General features: G+C 56.3%; 5 protein-coding genes and 1 non-coding gene across 6 annotated transcripts; 3 read left to right on the forward strand and 3 right to left on the reverse strand.

Moving 5' to 3' along the window:
- The first annotated feature begins 2,169 nt into the window (after positions 1 to 2,169).
- On the forward strand, positions 2,170 to 3,074 carry BKA78DRAFT_11146 (CAP domain-containing protein). Its single transcript, XM_066882271.1, has 2 exons — positions 2,170 to 2,582; positions 2,727 to 3,074. Exons 1-2 carry the CDS (start codon positions 2,446 to 2,448, stop codon positions 3,004 to 3,006), a joined length of 417 nt encoding a protein of 138 aa, XP_066749296.1. The 5' UTR covers positions 2,170 to 2,445; the 3' UTR covers positions 3,007 to 3,074.
- Positions 3,075 to 3,655: 581 nt separating this feature from the next.
- BKA78DRAFT_244041 (NADP-dependent oxidoreductase domain-containing protein) lies at positions 3,656 to 4,732 on the reverse strand (the record flags this gene model as incomplete). Its single annotated transcript, XM_066883997.1, has 2 exons — positions 3,656 to 4,617; positions 4,675 to 4,732. The coding sequence occupies 2 exons, from the start codon at positions 4,730 to 4,732 to the stop codon at positions 3,656 to 3,658; spliced, it is 1,020 nt and encodes a 339-aa protein (XP_066749297.1).
- A 1,234-nt stretch (positions 4,733 to 5,966) lies between these two features.
- Positions 5,967 to 6,083, reverse strand: BKA78DRAFT_t30. Its single transcript has one exon. It is a non-coding gene; the product is annotated as a tRNA-Ala (tRNA).
- Positions 6,084 to 6,732: 649 nt separating this feature from the next.
- On the forward strand, positions 6,733 to 8,581 carry BKA78DRAFT_302346 (uncharacterized protein). Its single transcript, XM_066887440.1, has 4 exons — positions 6,733 to 6,826; positions 6,872 to 6,942; positions 6,992 to 7,239; positions 7,292 to 8,581. The coding sequence occupies exons 1-4, from the start codon at positions 6,805 to 6,807 to the stop codon at positions 8,385 to 8,387; spliced, it is 1,437 nt and encodes a 478-aa protein (XP_066749298.1). The 5' UTR covers positions 6,733 to 6,804; the 3' UTR covers positions 8,388 to 8,581.
- Positions 8,582 to 9,317: 736 nt separating this feature from the next.
- Positions 9,318 to 12,225, reverse strand: BKA78DRAFT_291281 (uncharacterized protein; the record flags this gene model as incomplete). The annotated part of the gene is made up of 2 exons (XM_066885867.1): positions 9,318 to 11,677; positions 11,724 to 12,225. The coding sequence occupies 2 exons, from the start codon at positions 12,223 to 12,225 to the stop codon at positions 9,318 to 9,320; spliced, it is 2,862 nt and encodes a 953-aa protein (XP_066749299.1).
- A 797-nt stretch (positions 12,226 to 13,022) lies between these two features.
- Positions 13,023 to 14,037, forward strand: BKA78DRAFT_302351 (uncharacterized protein). The gene has a single exon (XM_066887441.1). It carries the CDS (start codon positions 13,210 to 13,212, stop codon positions 13,756 to 13,758), a length of 549 nt encoding a protein of 182 aa, XP_066749300.1. The 5' UTR covers positions 13,023 to 13,209; the 3' UTR covers positions 13,759 to 14,037.
- The last annotated feature ends 287 nt before the right edge of the window (positions 14,038 to 14,324 follow it).

The following is a 14,324-nucleotide window of genomic DNA, read 5'->3' on the forward strand; positions in this document are numbered from 1 at the left end:
TTCATTTTCTCTGGCGACTCTGATGCCGAGAGCTCCATGTGAGATCACTCATGGCCATCTCTGGGTGCCAAAAGAATTCTCAATGCTAAGACTCAAGGAACGGGTACTTACTTGTCATGAACCGCGCGACTTTGGCACCAAGTTCAGGTGCATGTATCTAGGGAGCATTCGTACGCGTAGCCCCTAAAAGACTTGGAAATTTGAGCTTGTAGAACGATAGTGTCGAGGAGCATTCGTGTACGTCAACGCATCCTATAGTATCTTGAATTTGGCGTTTCTTTGGCAACCCACGATCGGTTGCCAATCTAATCCGCCGGGAAAGTCGGAGAAACATGAGGGAATGAAGCAGAGCGAAGGACGGTGACGAAAATGATGAGACAGCGACATCTGCTTCTTTCGCAGCGTGTGCCTTCAACTCACCACACCTCTACTCGGAATCAAGGTTTACTCATTCCCGGAAGCGAGCTCCCTGACTTGAGATATTAGGTTCGTTAGACTCCGAGCTCCCGGCCCTGTTGATATCAGCTCCTATTGGCGAAGTTCTTGAAGTGGCGCGACACTGAAGCTGACAAAACGATGACGAAGAGAGGTGCGACCCTTCAAATGCCATCGGCCAACGAGCTTTTTGCTCCACGGATAGCCGCGTAACGTTCGCCACTGCTCGACCCCGCAAGCGCCGACTCCGGCTTTGAGGGGTTGGAATTTTCATTGCAGCGCCTCGTCGCTCCATGCCACTCCCCGTAATCAGCGCATCATCGAGGAATTTCTCTCGACTTCCTCAGCTCTCAATAGCGGCAGGTTGGCGCGATCAGAAAACCTTGTGAAATGAGGCCACAGTGTGACGGGGCGCTTAAGCTATGGACCAGGCGGCTGGGCGCTGGCGCTGCTACTGAACAGGCGAATAGGATCGGGTGCCGCTGCACACAAAGTCTTGATGATGAGTGGAGTCCTATTTCCCTTGAAGTTCATTGGCAGAGACTACATGAAGGTCAACAACTCGGCGTCCGGAATTCCTCGCATGGCGTCATGTTCTTCTGACTCGGCCTGCTTTCCGATCTTTCATAGTCGAGGAAGGGCGAGACCGCATCGGCACCAATTCCCTTGAATGACTCGCGGTCGAGGAAGCGCCGGCTTGATGCAACAGCGGTGAATCGATGGGATGGTCAAGATGGATGAGAAAAGTGGTGGCGCTTAGCGCTGGGATTTCGACACGTCAAAGCTTTTGGCTGCCGCAAAGGTTTTTTTCAAGCATACTGGGTGCCGAGGGGAAGACGTACAGAGGTTGCGGGAGAGGTGAGGAAGTGGAAATGAATGCGTGAAGATCCAACCGCGAATAGTTAGGCCCCGCCGAAACAAGTCTAGCTAACAACCTTAAGTCGACCTGCCCTCAGCCTTACGATGCCAAGCTCTCGACGTCTACCGGGCACAGAGGGACGAAACACCGACTTGCACCTGCCGACGCTGCTCTACGCCTGCACCAAGGCCTGCAACCCTGACGTCCTGAGACCCTCCCTCGTCGCCCACGTCGGGCGCCGTGTCGTCCATAGTCCAATTGCGGTGCCTCCCTGCAAGGTACCCGAGGCTCACCTGCGGCTCCCCCGCGCCCTCATGCCCTGAAGATTAGCGTTGGACGTAAGGCCGGCAGGGAAGGGCGCACCAAAGCCCGCAACTCCACGTAGAGCTGCCATCGCATTCGTCGAGTCTCAACCAACACGAGCAGCGCCGAGGACTAAGGCAACGGCTTTGCTTTTGCGGTGACGGCTTGAATGCTCCTTGTGTGCCTCAACCGCGTGATGGTGGACCGCAAGGTGCCAGAACTGGACGCCATGCCTTTGCGGAACTGCGCCGACGCGGTCTAGGCATCGTGTGCTTGAAACGTCGACGTCAATCATATCCTTGTTGTGGCGCCCCGGTCATCCACGACCGAACCTAGTAATCACAAATAATGGCCTTTTAATGTCTTCTCCTACCGCTCCCTCTTCTCTCTCACCAAAATCTATCGAGTTCACGGCATCGTCACTCCTTTGCGAACCGTCTCTCCCTATTACGCTGCACCGGTTGTAGTGCTTTTCGAATCAGTCTTGACGACTTAAACTACACTCATTATCAAAACTCGGAGTCTGGAATTTCGCGAACTCGTCCGTCACCATGAAGGCGACACTCTTCCTCGGCGCCCTCTTTTCCACGGCAGCCTTTGCTGGTGTCATCCAGCCTCGTCAGGATGATCAATCGTAAGTCGAGATTGTCGCCCCACAGTCTCATCTCTCTACGATGTCGATCATTGACCATTGATATAGGGCTGCCGGCGGCGGACAACCCACATCGCAAGATGCGACTGGTGGCGGAGCTGGTGGAGGAGGTGGAGGAGGCGGTGGAGGTGGTACCTTCAAGTTTTCGCCCGCTTGCAAGGCTTCTGGATCAGCGACGCCAAACCCTCAGGACCCCATGGCCAAGGCATTCATGGCCTACCACAACGTGCACCGCACTTACCACGGCGCATGCTCGCTGCTGTGGGATCCGGCTTTGGCGAAGCAGGCGCAGGCTGCTGCCAACACGTGCAAGTTCCAGCACCAGATGACTGGGTAAGCTTGTTCCCACGCGACACACGGGCCACTTGTGGTCTTGCTCTTTCCAGGTTGGGGTAGCTCTTGCCTGCCCGGCGGCGACTTCGCGACACCATCAATACCCGCCCTGATGCTCCAAAATCGATGCTAATCACGCCACAGTGACAACGGACAAAACGTAGCTGAGCAGTCGGCCTCTGGCAACATTGCGGCAGGAACGGTGTCTATGTGGTACGAAGAAGGCTCGAAAACGAACTACCAGGGTGGCAATATGCAACAAGGTCATTACACCCAGGTGTTGTGGAAGGGTACTTACGCCCTTGGTTGTGGTGTCAAGAACTGCGGCCAGATGACACTCGTCTTTTGCGATTATGCTCCTGCCGGTACGTCTCCTTTTTCTCATTCCAATTCTCAATTGCTAACATGTCTTCAGGTAACATGATGGGCGCCTTCAAGCAAAACGTCGGCAGCCGCGTCGCCGGCGCACGCCCCGTCTGTGCCGAGCAGCAAGCCATGTCTCAGTACGCCAACAGCGGCGGCGGACAGGGCGGTGGTGGCGGCGCTCAAGGAAAATGCATCACTGACCAGGAACTTGGTCTGCCTGCGGGTGCTGGTGGCGGCGGCGGCGGAGGAGGCCAAGGAGGTGGAACTGGCGGTGGCACTGGCATGAAGAAGGGTAAGGGAGGCATGCGGGGAGGTGGTGGTGGTGGAGGAAGCCCGTTTGCTCAGCTGATGCAGGGCAGTGGTGGTGGCGGCGACATGTCGAGCGGTGGTGGTTGAGTGCGTCAGTGAACAGCTCTTTTCGTTCTACATGTACAGTACGTGCAACCATTAGCCAATTGACTTAGCGACGGAGTTTTCAATACCATCACGCACATCTACGGTCTATGCGCAAGCTCTAGCTCAATGGATTGAAACGTGATGATTCAGCACCTAGTCCCTGTCACAGGTAGAGTAACGTCGAAAGATCTATTTGTCTTCTAGAACAACGACCCATTCATGAACCCTGCTTACACAACGTGCCCAGATAAAGTAGGCAGATCTCAGCTCAGGCCTCCGCTACACCCCAACCAATCCCCGACGTCAACAGCCTAATGCCAGTACTTGAGCGGCAGGCCCCTAGCCAACTCCCATCCCTGATCCAGCGCCTCAACGACATCATCCGGCAGCGGGCCCTTCTCCAGCGCGAGCAGATTCTCCTCCAAGTGTTTGGCGCTGCTGGCGCCGATGATGACTCCATCGCCCTTGTCCTTGCTCATCGCAGAGTGATGCGCCAGCCAGCGCAGCGCGGTTTCAGATTCACTGATGCCATGTTTGGCCGCCACAGGACGAAGCAGGTCGAGCGCTCCAAAGTGCGCGTCGTTCCAGTAACGGCCGCGGTGCAGCGCACCCTGCTTCTTCTTGGGGTCGAAACGGCTGCCCTCCTCGGTCTCCTCATCCTTTTGGTCGCGGTGGTAGCGGCTGGTCAGGAAGCCACCGGCCAGCGGGTTGAAGTTGTAGAGCGAGATGCCGTACTTGCGCAGGCAAGGAATCAACTCGGCCTCGACGACGCGGTGCAAAGCGTTGTAGAGACCCTGGTAGACGGTGGGCTGGATCCAGTCGTTGCGCTTGCAGATTTCGCAGATCTGTGCGACCTCCCACGACTGGTAGTTGCTAATGCCGAAGCGCGTAAAGTATCCCTCGCGGTGCAGGGCGTTGACCTCGCGCAGCGTCTCCTCGTACGGCGTGGTGCGGTCCGGGCCGTGCAGGTAAAAGGTGTGAATCTTGTCCGTGTTCAGCGCCTTGAGGCTCTGCATCAACCCCTTGCGCACGTCGGCAGGAGTGTGTGTAATATCCTCGGCGTACAGCCAGCCCATGCCCTTGCCCTTGGTCGGGTACAGCTTGGTCTCCATGTCGATGCCGAAGCTCTGCCAGTCGGCCTCACCCAGGACTTCTTCGGTCGAGCCGCCTCCATAGACGCGTGCGGTGTCGAGTTCGGTGTGTCCGTGGGCGCGGAAGATGCGGAGGAAGTTCTTGGTCTCGTCGATCGAGGTGACGCGAATGCCTTCATGTCCTGTTCCACCCTGTGTTAGTGTGTATGTTCTGGACAGAGGACGTTGAATAGACGTACCAGGCTTGCCAATCGTCATGGCGCCAAGAATGACGTTGATTGCGCTCTTTGCGGCCATTTTGAGGGATGTCGGTAGTATTCAGGGGTAAGTTGAAATTGACAGTTGGAGAGGACAGTTGACTTGGAGATACAGAACACCATCGTAGAGGCCAGCTGGCGTATAAATACTCCAGACTAAACATGTCCTGTGGCCCTCGCAGCAGAAGAACATGAGATGAGGGAGTAGCACGAGGCAAACGACGCCGCTTAACTCCGTAAAACCGGAAACAGTGGACTGCTCTGCGTACTTACAGCTTCTCTCCGTTGCAAGAGCCGTCCCGATAGTTGCAACGGCCCGAGCCTTGTTCATTAATCGCCGCATCGCATGTCGGCTCGACGCCAAAGCAGTGTGATGAATCCCGGTGAAGAGCCGAAGGTGTCGATGCCAGTGGGTCTTTTCCGTAAAGGGTAGTTTGCGGCCGGGGATAAGCGGCAATAGAAGGAGATAGCATCACTCGAACTGCAGTGTTGCTGGCCTGGCATGTCGGTTTTCGCCCCTTGATCCTTTTTCATCAAGTTCTTGAAGACTTCGGTTTGGTGGTGGAATGCGAGCGAGTACGAAATGGCGCCGACGACACAGTTTGGATGAATCTTTTGCCTTTTTCTGCGCTAGAACCTCTGAGAATGTGCTGCCGGACGCGCGAGATGGAGTCTGAAAGACGAAATATTTAGAACACTCGCGAAGTCATGTTTACATGTTCAATCCTGGCCCAGGATTTCTGTGCCGCTGCGACGCGAATCGACAACGTCCTGCAAATATTTGCCTCCATTTCTAGTCAATCGAGTTCTTTTTTGATCCATATGGCGGTTTGTATGGCACTGGAAGAAAGAATGATAAGAAGCTGCAATGAGCGCAACTGTCGCGTCGCTGCCATCGCTGCGTCGCAGAGACGTCGATCAACCAAGCCCAGAGAATACCAGTGTGCAAATCGCATGGCTCGTGCAGTGCGATGCCATTCTGCACTGGCTGTCTGGGATACTGCTGCACTTCAATGATGTTGCTTCCCCTCTGGCGACGTGTGGAGGCGGGAAGGAGGGACATGTGGAGGAAGCGGCGGTGATTGGTGGAAGCCACAGGCCGGAGCTCGGCCGGAGTTCAACCGGCCGAAACTTAGCCGGCCAGTGAACACCTGTGAAAAAAATCGCTTTTTTCTGCAAAATGTCCTCCCCCTCCACAGCATCCATCCCGGACTTCAAAAGAACACAATGACATAGTCATAAACAAGCGAGAGAGCCAAAAAGAATGGCAAAAATGGATCCGCCGGGAATTGAACCCGGGACCTCTCCCACTTTTTAACAGCTTGATCATGACCACTGTGAAGCGGTGTTGATGTTGCTAAGGGAGTGTCATACCCCTAGACCACAGACCCTTGTTCATGAAAAACTGCTCGCAAACACACATTATAGTGTACAAAACATACACTAGACTCTCGAAAGGCATCTAAACGAGGAATTCAAGCGATTTTTTCTTACTTTACACGCTTGTCATCGGTGCAAATTTCGATACAAAGGCGCTCGGGTCCCATCAGGAAGCGCATCCACCACTCCAGTATCTTTGCGCGCACTCCCATTGTATTCACTCAAAATTCAGTACAACTTTGATGATCTAATAGGTAAGTCAATTTGAATAAAGTCTTATGATCACGCAGGCTACTACCAATCCCAGCCTCAGAGATTTTGTGCGAGAACAAACACCTCTTTCAAGGATTTGACAAAAATAAAATCGGACTTAAATTTCCACTGTATCTACGATCTGTTAGGCAGTTTCAAAGGCACTGTATGAAGAGCTGATAATTCTGATTTTGCAACCAGATACGCTTCGAATGAGCTGTCATTTTAGATATCTACTTTTCGAACGGGCGACTTTCCCTTCAAATATTCAAAATAAGCAGATCATCCTTTCGGAATCGGGATTCGGAGGACTGTACAGAAGTCCAGCTCCCTTCCCTTGCAGAGGCTGTTCCTGGATTGCCCCGGAAAGATCGCCGCTTCGGGAGACGGATCCGCCGACGTCATCGCGCCCGAGGGGTTAAGCTGGCGTGTACCCCGCCAACTCTCCCGACTTTTTTCATTCAACACATCACTGCTGCCATGGAATACGACACAAAGACGCGTGAGTGAGCGCCGAGCGTCCTCTTTCACTACTAATGCCAAGCAGCACTCTACAAGACCGGCGACCAGACGTCGTTCGCCTACACCTCGGCCAAGGACCGATGGCCCGTCATCATCGTCAGTCTTCTTCTGCCCCTGATCAAATCACTGCGTTAACACTTCGCAGACCCAGGGCATTGACGATGTGCACCGTGGCATCATCTCCTCCGACGACGCCGAAACGCAGAAGCAGGGCAAGCAGATTGTCGAGGGCCTGGCGAAGCTCAAGTACGAACTGCAGCATGACCGCCAACTGACGCCGCTCGAGGACGACGGCGAGCCCGACATTGCTGGATACAACAAGGAACTAGAGCGATTGGGCAACCCCAACTGGTTCAATGTGCCGTGGCTATACTCTGAATGCTACCTTTACAGGTAAAACGGACGCAATTGAGGATACTGGACACACGTTGATCTTTGCAGATAGGCGCATCAGCACTCTGTTCAAGCGGTCGTCCAAATGGACCAACTACGACATTTTCGCCCGCCAAAAGATTTCGACCTTCAAGTCGTCGCGCCCGGCCGTCATCGAACTCGCCGCCAAGTACAAAGAACTCGTGACGCAGATCGAGTCGGGCAAATCGGCGCAGCAGACCGCCGAGGAAAAGGAGACCGCCGACAAGATTCTGTTTATGGAAATGTGCGAGATTTGCCTTTGGGGTAACGCGACAGACTTGTCACTCCTGACCAATCTTTCGTATGAAGACATTCAGAAGCTGCAGGGCTCCGAGGCGCGCAAAGCGTCCGAGAAGAACATTCTTGTCAACGACCTCGAGGCCGCGTACATGACGCTGCTCGCGGCCAAGAAGGCTGGCAAGTCTGAGCGCCGCGTCGATATCGTCCTCGATAACGCCGGCTTCGAGCTCTTTGTCGACCTGATCCTGGCTGGTTATCTGCTGTCCGCGGGTCTAGCGACCAACGTGGTACTGCACCCCAAGAACATCCCCTGGTTCGTGTCGGACGTGATTCCCGCCGACTTTCCAGCGCTGCTCAGCGCGCTGGCCGACCCTCAAGCTTTCTACACGAGCCTCTCGGACGACGAAAAGCACGCAGAGCAATCGCCGACGCCGCTTTCCTCCAAGGAGGCGGACGAGCTTACCTTTTTGTTCCAGCGCTGGAGCGGCTTCCACGCCGAAGGCCAGCTCACCATCCGCCCCAACCACTTCTGGACTGAGGGCGGCAGCTACTGGCGGCTGCCGGGCACAGCGCCCGAGCTGCACAACGACCTCAAAGAGAGCGAGCTCGTCCTCTTCAAGGGCGACCTCAACTACCGCAAACTGACGGGCGACGCAATGTGGGATCCGGCGACGCCCTTTACGACGGCCATTGGTCCCATGGGACCTGGCAGTGGTGTCCGCGTGCTGGCGCTGCGGACCTGCAAGGCCGACGTTGTTGTTGGACTGCCGAAGGGCTGCGACGAAGAGCTCCGCAAGATGGAGGCGGGCGGCGGCGACAGCGGATGCAGGAAGTGGGCGTGGAGCGGCAAGTGGGCTGTCGTGGAGTTTTCCGACGGCAAGGCCTAAGCCCAAGTCATCCTCATGAAGAGATGTGCTAGAAGGCATCAGGAAGATGTAGACGTAGACGTAGAAAACCAGAACTGGGGCGAGTCACTAGAAATAGACGCCTTTTTGCGGTCTCCTGCTTGCATTCGATGAAGCGTCACTTACAGCGAGCAAGAAGAGTATCGACGCGGGACGCGGACAAATCAAAGCAAGTGAAATGGAATTTGGTATCAAGCCAGCCAGCCACCCCATGCATGCATGCGTCGTTCGTTTGGTCGCCAGCGCCAGTCGCGCCCGATCAAGACCAGTATGTACAGTACACAACACACAATACGACAAAAGGAGAGAGAGAGAAAGGCCGCCGTCGAGATGGAAAGAGAAAAGGATCGACCACCAACAACCAAAAACATGCCGCGTTCGCCCCAAACCGACCAGCCTAACCGTCCGTCCGCCTGGCCCGCGCACAAAACTCCGCCTGTTGTCCAACGGATCGATTTTCCGTGTCTCTAAGGATGCCAATTTGCAACCGCCCGCACCGCACCGCGCCGCGCCGCCGCCTGTCTATGGAAGGAAAGGGGTATAATGATATGAGCAGTAGGGACTGTTAGAAAATGCAAGACACACAAAGAGAGGAAAAGGAAAGACTTGAAAAAGGAGGGCGAAGAAGACGAGTAGGAAAACGCAAGGAAGGACGCAGAGAGAGATTTTGGAGATGGAAAGGAGAGGAAAGAAAAGTAAATATCGGTCGTAGGAAAGATCTGGGACAGTTGTATTCTTGTCTGGGCGGGCCTGGGTGAGGCGCCTTCTCGAGGTAATCGTCGCGTCTCGCTCGCTCACTGGCTCGTCCGTCCGTCCTGTCTTTTTTGTTCAGCTCCGCACCCAAGGCCTTCGCCTCCCACTGCCCGTGTCCCTCCCACTCTGCTCATCTCTTCCGCTCCCAGCATTCCAGTCTTAACGCGTCGCCTTGGGAGGAGTGGGGAACAAGCTCAGCGTGTAAGTCTTGCTTGTCACACTCGCCTTCCTGCCGCTGGCACTGCTGCTGCTTCCGGACGATGCCACGCCCGCCGGTCCCACGCCGAGGCTCGACACACGCGAGTGCTGCGCGCGGGCGCCGGCCTGTGCAAGCAGCTTGGTGGCGTCGCCGTCGGCCGACAGAGTACGCTCGTGCTGTAGCTGCTGTTGAGGCAGCGACATCATGCTGCTCTTCTGCGGCATGTGATGCAGGGTGTGTCGGGGGTTGGGAGGAGGAACCTGCTGCTTGGGGTGGCGGAACGACGAGGAGCGCGAAGGGGGCAGCGAGCGCGACGACTGGCCAGGGGGCGCCGGGACGGGTTTGGCAGGGGGTGGCGCAGGGGCGAGCAGCGACGTGGGCCGCGAGCGCGACGACTGACGGCGCGACGACGAACGCGATGATGACGCCGGACGTGCGTGGTGATGGTGGCGGTGGCGCAGCGAGCTGGCTTCATCGTCGGCGTCGTCGTCTTCGGCCGTGCGCTCGTTCTCGTTCTCATTCTCGTCGTCCGAGTTGGCAAAGAAGGTGGACTTCTCGGCGGCCTGCTCCTCCTCTTCATTCTCCTCATGAGCGAACCGTGCCAGGTCCTTGGATAGACGGTCGACGTTGAGCTCGATTGTGCGGCGTGCGCGCCTGCTGTGCACCAACTCAGGTACGGAGCCAATGGAGCTGCGGCTACGGCGCGGCGGGCTGGTCAGCGAAATAGACGCGCTGCGGAGGCTGCTGTCGTATGAGCTGCCCATGCTGTAGCGCGACGGCCCGCTGCGAGATGACTCGGCAATCGACAGCGTATTGGCTGAGCGCCGGTTCGAGTTGCTCAGCAGGGGATAGTGGCGGTCAGAGGCCGAGTCGTCGTCAGGGCCTCCACGCTGCGCGTACGAGTCGAGCATTTCGTCAAAGATGCTCTCTTTCGAGACTTGCTCCTTGAGCTCATGCGGGACCAGGAGGTTGGGGTTGTACGGCTCCTGGCGGTCCGAGGCGGGAGTCGACGTGTTATTGCGGGCACTGTTGGTGCTAGCGGCATAGGTAGATGCCGCGTATGAATCAACAGGCGTGAGAAGGCTGTTGGTCGAGGCGGAAATGGCCGACGGGTAGTCGAGATCTGGGATCGAGGTGGTGCTGGGGACGACCAGCGATGGGCGGAAGTTGCCCAGGGATTGAATCGTTTCCTCATTGTCCTCCTCGGGCTCTTCCTCCACAGTCGAAGTGGTACGTCGGTGTTGGAAGCTGGGCTCCATGGGGGTAAAGGAACGCGCGCTGGCCGGCCCATTTGACATGCGCTCCCAGTCAAACTCGCAATCGGCATCCGCGCCGACATCGTAGCAAAAGTCAATGTCGTCCTCCCAAGTGTTGTTGTCCAATGACTTGAAAAACGTTGAGCGTCTTCTGATTGAGCTAGCGCGCTGCAGTGCCGGGCTAGCCCGTGGGCCAGGAGACTTTTGTGCAGGATGAAATGGCGCGCCAAGGGTATCCGACATTGCTGAGAGTGGCCGGGGGCGAGCTCCGCCCGTCCTGGCAGAGAGACGCGACTGGGCAAACGACTTGAGCTGTTCATGAGGGCCAAGTGTCTCGGTGCGTAGCGGCAAGTCCGAAGGAGGCTGCTCGGATTCGTCTTCTGGTTGGTGCGTCGGCGACAGATCGGGCGACGGCGAGTGGAGCACGGATTTTTCGTGTGGACGACGCGCAAAATAGCCTTCCTCCTCCTCGGCAATGTGCTCCAAATCCGTACCCCAGTTGGGAGAAGCAACCGGGATAGCCGTGTCATCCGGAGTCGTAAAAGCATGTGGACCGTGCGGCTGCTCGTCGGCGGCGGCGCCAGGCATGGATGCGTGGTTATAGGCTTCACTCCACAGTCCAGAGCTTCTTCTTGACGGGTCGGTGCCGGTTGCCATGGCGAGTCGCGATGATGTCCTTGGCATGGGTTCGCCAGAGTTTGGAGCGATGGGGTAGGAAAAGCTGCCCAGGGAACGGGTGTGCCGGACCGCCTGCGGATTCGACGTGGGAGAAGGAGAGTGGTGCTTGTCCCTCGACGTCTTGGGACTGACGTTGGGGGGCGATGTAACGGTAAAGTAGGAATTGCTCATGGGCCGCGGGTCTTCAGGGGGTCCAGGCGACAAGTCTTCAACCTTGATGCCTCGCAGCTCTTTGTTCCGGGCTTGGGAAGCTCGGTGTGCCCAAAACTCGGCGACGAGCTCATCTTGACGGTTGCTCTCGAGGGCTCTTTCAAACTGCTTGGGATGGGAGTGAGTGAGATGTTGAAAGTCAAAGGGGTTCGAAATGTGGCGCATGCGGAGATTGTCTAGAGTCGTCAGCGGCATGAGACGAAAAAAGACATTGTGTCTTACACTGCTCCACGGTCTCGTAGGTGCTCTTTTTCCGCTCCTTGCCAAATAGAGAGCTCCTCCGACCCTGGTTTGCCGCTTCCCAGTCGTCAATGGTCATGCTGAGCTTGCTGCTTTGGCGGCGCAGCTTCTTGCCGCGGCTGGCAAACATCGAAGACTTGTGCTTGTGGTGTCCTGGCGGTTCTGATACACTTGCAGAAGCCGAGTGCGGCGAGATTTCTCGCGACGAGCGGCGGTCCGGCTCATCTGCCACGGACAGCTTCGAGTTCATCGAGTTGGACGTGTTGCTCCTTGGACGAAGAGTAAAGACTGAGCTGCGGCGGAAACTGGCCGAGTCCCTGTTGCGGCGGTCCGGCGGCGAATGGAGACCCATGAGGGGACTGGAATGCGAGGACGACGAGGACCCTGGCGGGACCATGGATTCGGGAGCCGGCATCTGAGCATCAAGCGAAGACTGGCGCGACCTCGCTTGCGACTGACTTCTCTTGAAGAGATCCATGGCCATGGTGGAACAGAAACGAAGAAGAAGCGAAAATGAGCGGTGTGCAGAGCTGACCGGCAGCGACTGTGTCTTGGATCTGCTCTATACCTGACGTCGAAACAAATACGCGCGGTACGAGTTGAAGTTGAGCTGCGGCGGAGTTAATGACCGGATCGGAGGGTTTCTCTGGGCAGCAGCAGGTCGAGACTGACGACTGTCGGCAGCGTCTGGTAGGAAATTAGCTGGCCGGAGCTTTGGCAATCTCGCGCGCAGGTCAGAGAGTCAGGAGAAGAGATGGTATAGACGTACGCGGCACAGGCCAGGACGATGAGCAGCAGGTGGAAAAAGGGCGTCAGGCCATAGCACGCGGGCAGGCAATGGGGGCGGCGGATATATGTGAGGAGCGAGACGAGGTCAAAGGGCGATAGGGCTAAGCCGCACCAGCAATCCCATGAGCATTGACGATTTAGCAGAGCGGGAGGCTTTTTTTTTTTCTCTCTTTCGTACGGTAGTTAGGGGCAAAAAGGTGCAGAGCGGCTGTGGAGGAAGAGGAGAAGAAGTGATGAGGGCGCCGGCGGTATAGGTATTTGCGGCGCGGCGATTCTCGTGGCAGGCAAATGGCGACGGGGTGGAGAGCCTGACGATGGTAGGAGAGCATTTTCAGTGCCCCATGGCACGATCCAGGGGAGAGCAGTCAGTGCAGTGATGGAGCACTGGGACCGGGACCGGGGTGCAGCCATTGCCCATTACTAAGCCCCCTGGGCGTTTTTCTCAGCCCAGTCGCCGAGTTTTGATGAAATGGTAGTACCAAGTCGGGATACAGTGCAGATTGCACATATTGCTGATTATCGAAAGCGGATGAGATGCAGCTGAAGGGGCGTGGCGCGTGGAAAGGAATGGGTAGCGGGGAAGACCGGAGGAGAGAGACGACGGTGTGCGGACGGTGGTGGCTACAGGCGGTGACCATGTTTCATGGCGGCATGAAACAATAGCCTCCCTCCCTCCTCCATGGCAACAACAACAGCAGCAGGGAGAACATGTTGGGTTTGCTTTTTGACGTCAAACTTCTTTTCGACCTCACCGTCTCTCCGTCTCCTTCTCGTGCTCGCTGCTGGCCACGACGTCGACGCGATGCAGGCAGGCCAACCGAGCACGCGACGACAGCATCGCTTTGGGTCGGGTATTGTCTGCCGTACGACTCGCTCTCTTGTGTGTTTCAGTCCGACAGCCAACCAGCCTTCGCCCAGCTTTTCGTTGGCGATACGCTCGCTTTGTGGTCGAGTTGGTGCGGAAGTTCCTGCGTCTGATGTGTGTGCCTGTGCCTGTGCCTGTGCCGAGCCGCTCTCACGTCAAACCAAAAATAGTTTGACAGCCGTGGAAAGGAACTGGCGCCCGCTTTCTTTTTTCTCACATGTCAATCTACCGTTCCAATGTTGTTCACTCTTTTCAATGCCAATTCTAGACTGTGGAAATGCCACGCAGATTTTCCCCGGGGTCGCAACAATTCACCGACTTCGCTGTGCAGTTGTTGCCCAACTGCGTATTATCCCCGCGTGATCGTCGTCGACACTTACGTAGGTCGCACCGTGGGACGCTTATCTCCAGACTTGTCGCTCAACACCTCGCTTTCTCGCTTTCATTTTCGTCGCTTGCCGTTTTCGTCGTCTTGCTAGTCGATGAGTTGTACCTGCGTCGTATGACCAATCTCTGCATTCTTGTTCGTCAGCTCAGCTCGCCAACCACATCCGAGACGTAGCACAGGAGAAGAAGGAAAAAAATGTGCTGGACACCTAAGGAGCGTCGAGTGTGGGGAACCAGTCGAGGGCATCATGCGAGTTTATTGGACATGGGATCGCGGCTGTGGTTCTCCCAACGGTCGATTAAAAGGAACATCGCTGCTCCCGCCAATAACTTTAATGCTGTAGCCGAGCAACGGCCAACTCTGTTTGCAACCTCAAGCTTATGCTGGTCGCTGTTCAATTCGATCCTCGATGCCTCAGGTCAGCCCGCAACTCGACATGTTCTCAGTACACGGTACTACGTCAAGCTGCAGAAGGTCGCTACGCCGCACCAATCCTCCGAATGCATCCCTACAACGACTCCTGCCTCAACACCATTCACGT

This window comes from Phyllosticta capitalensis (assembly GCF_038381095.1).
Source record: "Phyllosticta capitalensis strain CBS 128856 chromosome Unknown BKA78scaffold_1, whole genome shotgun sequence".
Classification (NCBI taxonomy): Eukaryota; Fungi; Ascomycota; class Dothideomycetes; order Botryosphaeriales; family Phyllostictaceae; genus Phyllosticta; species Phyllosticta capitalensis.

Coding starts and splice junctions, on each gene's coding strand:
- BKA78DRAFT_11146 (XM_066882271.1), top strand. CDS start 2,446: ATGGCCAAGGCATTCATGGCCTACCACAACGTGCACCGCACTTACCAC. Junction 2,583..2,726: donor TTCCAGCACCAGATGACTGG/GTAAGCTTGTTC, acceptor ATCACGCCACAG/TGACAACGGACAAAACGTAG.
- BKA78DRAFT_302351 (XM_066887441.1), top strand. CDS start 13,210: ATGGCAACAACAACAGCAGCAGGGAGAACATGTTGGGTTTGCTTTTTG.
- BKA78DRAFT_302346 (XM_066887440.1), top strand. CDS start 6,805: ATGGAATACGACACAAAGACGC. Junction 6,827..6,871: donor GGAATACGACACAAAGACGC/GTGAGTGAGCGC, acceptor AATGCCAAGCAG/CACTCTACAAGACCGGCGAC. Junction 7,240..7,291: donor TCTGAATGCTACCTTTACAG/GTAAAACGGACG, acceptor CTTTGCAGATAG/GCGCATCAGCACTCTGTTCA.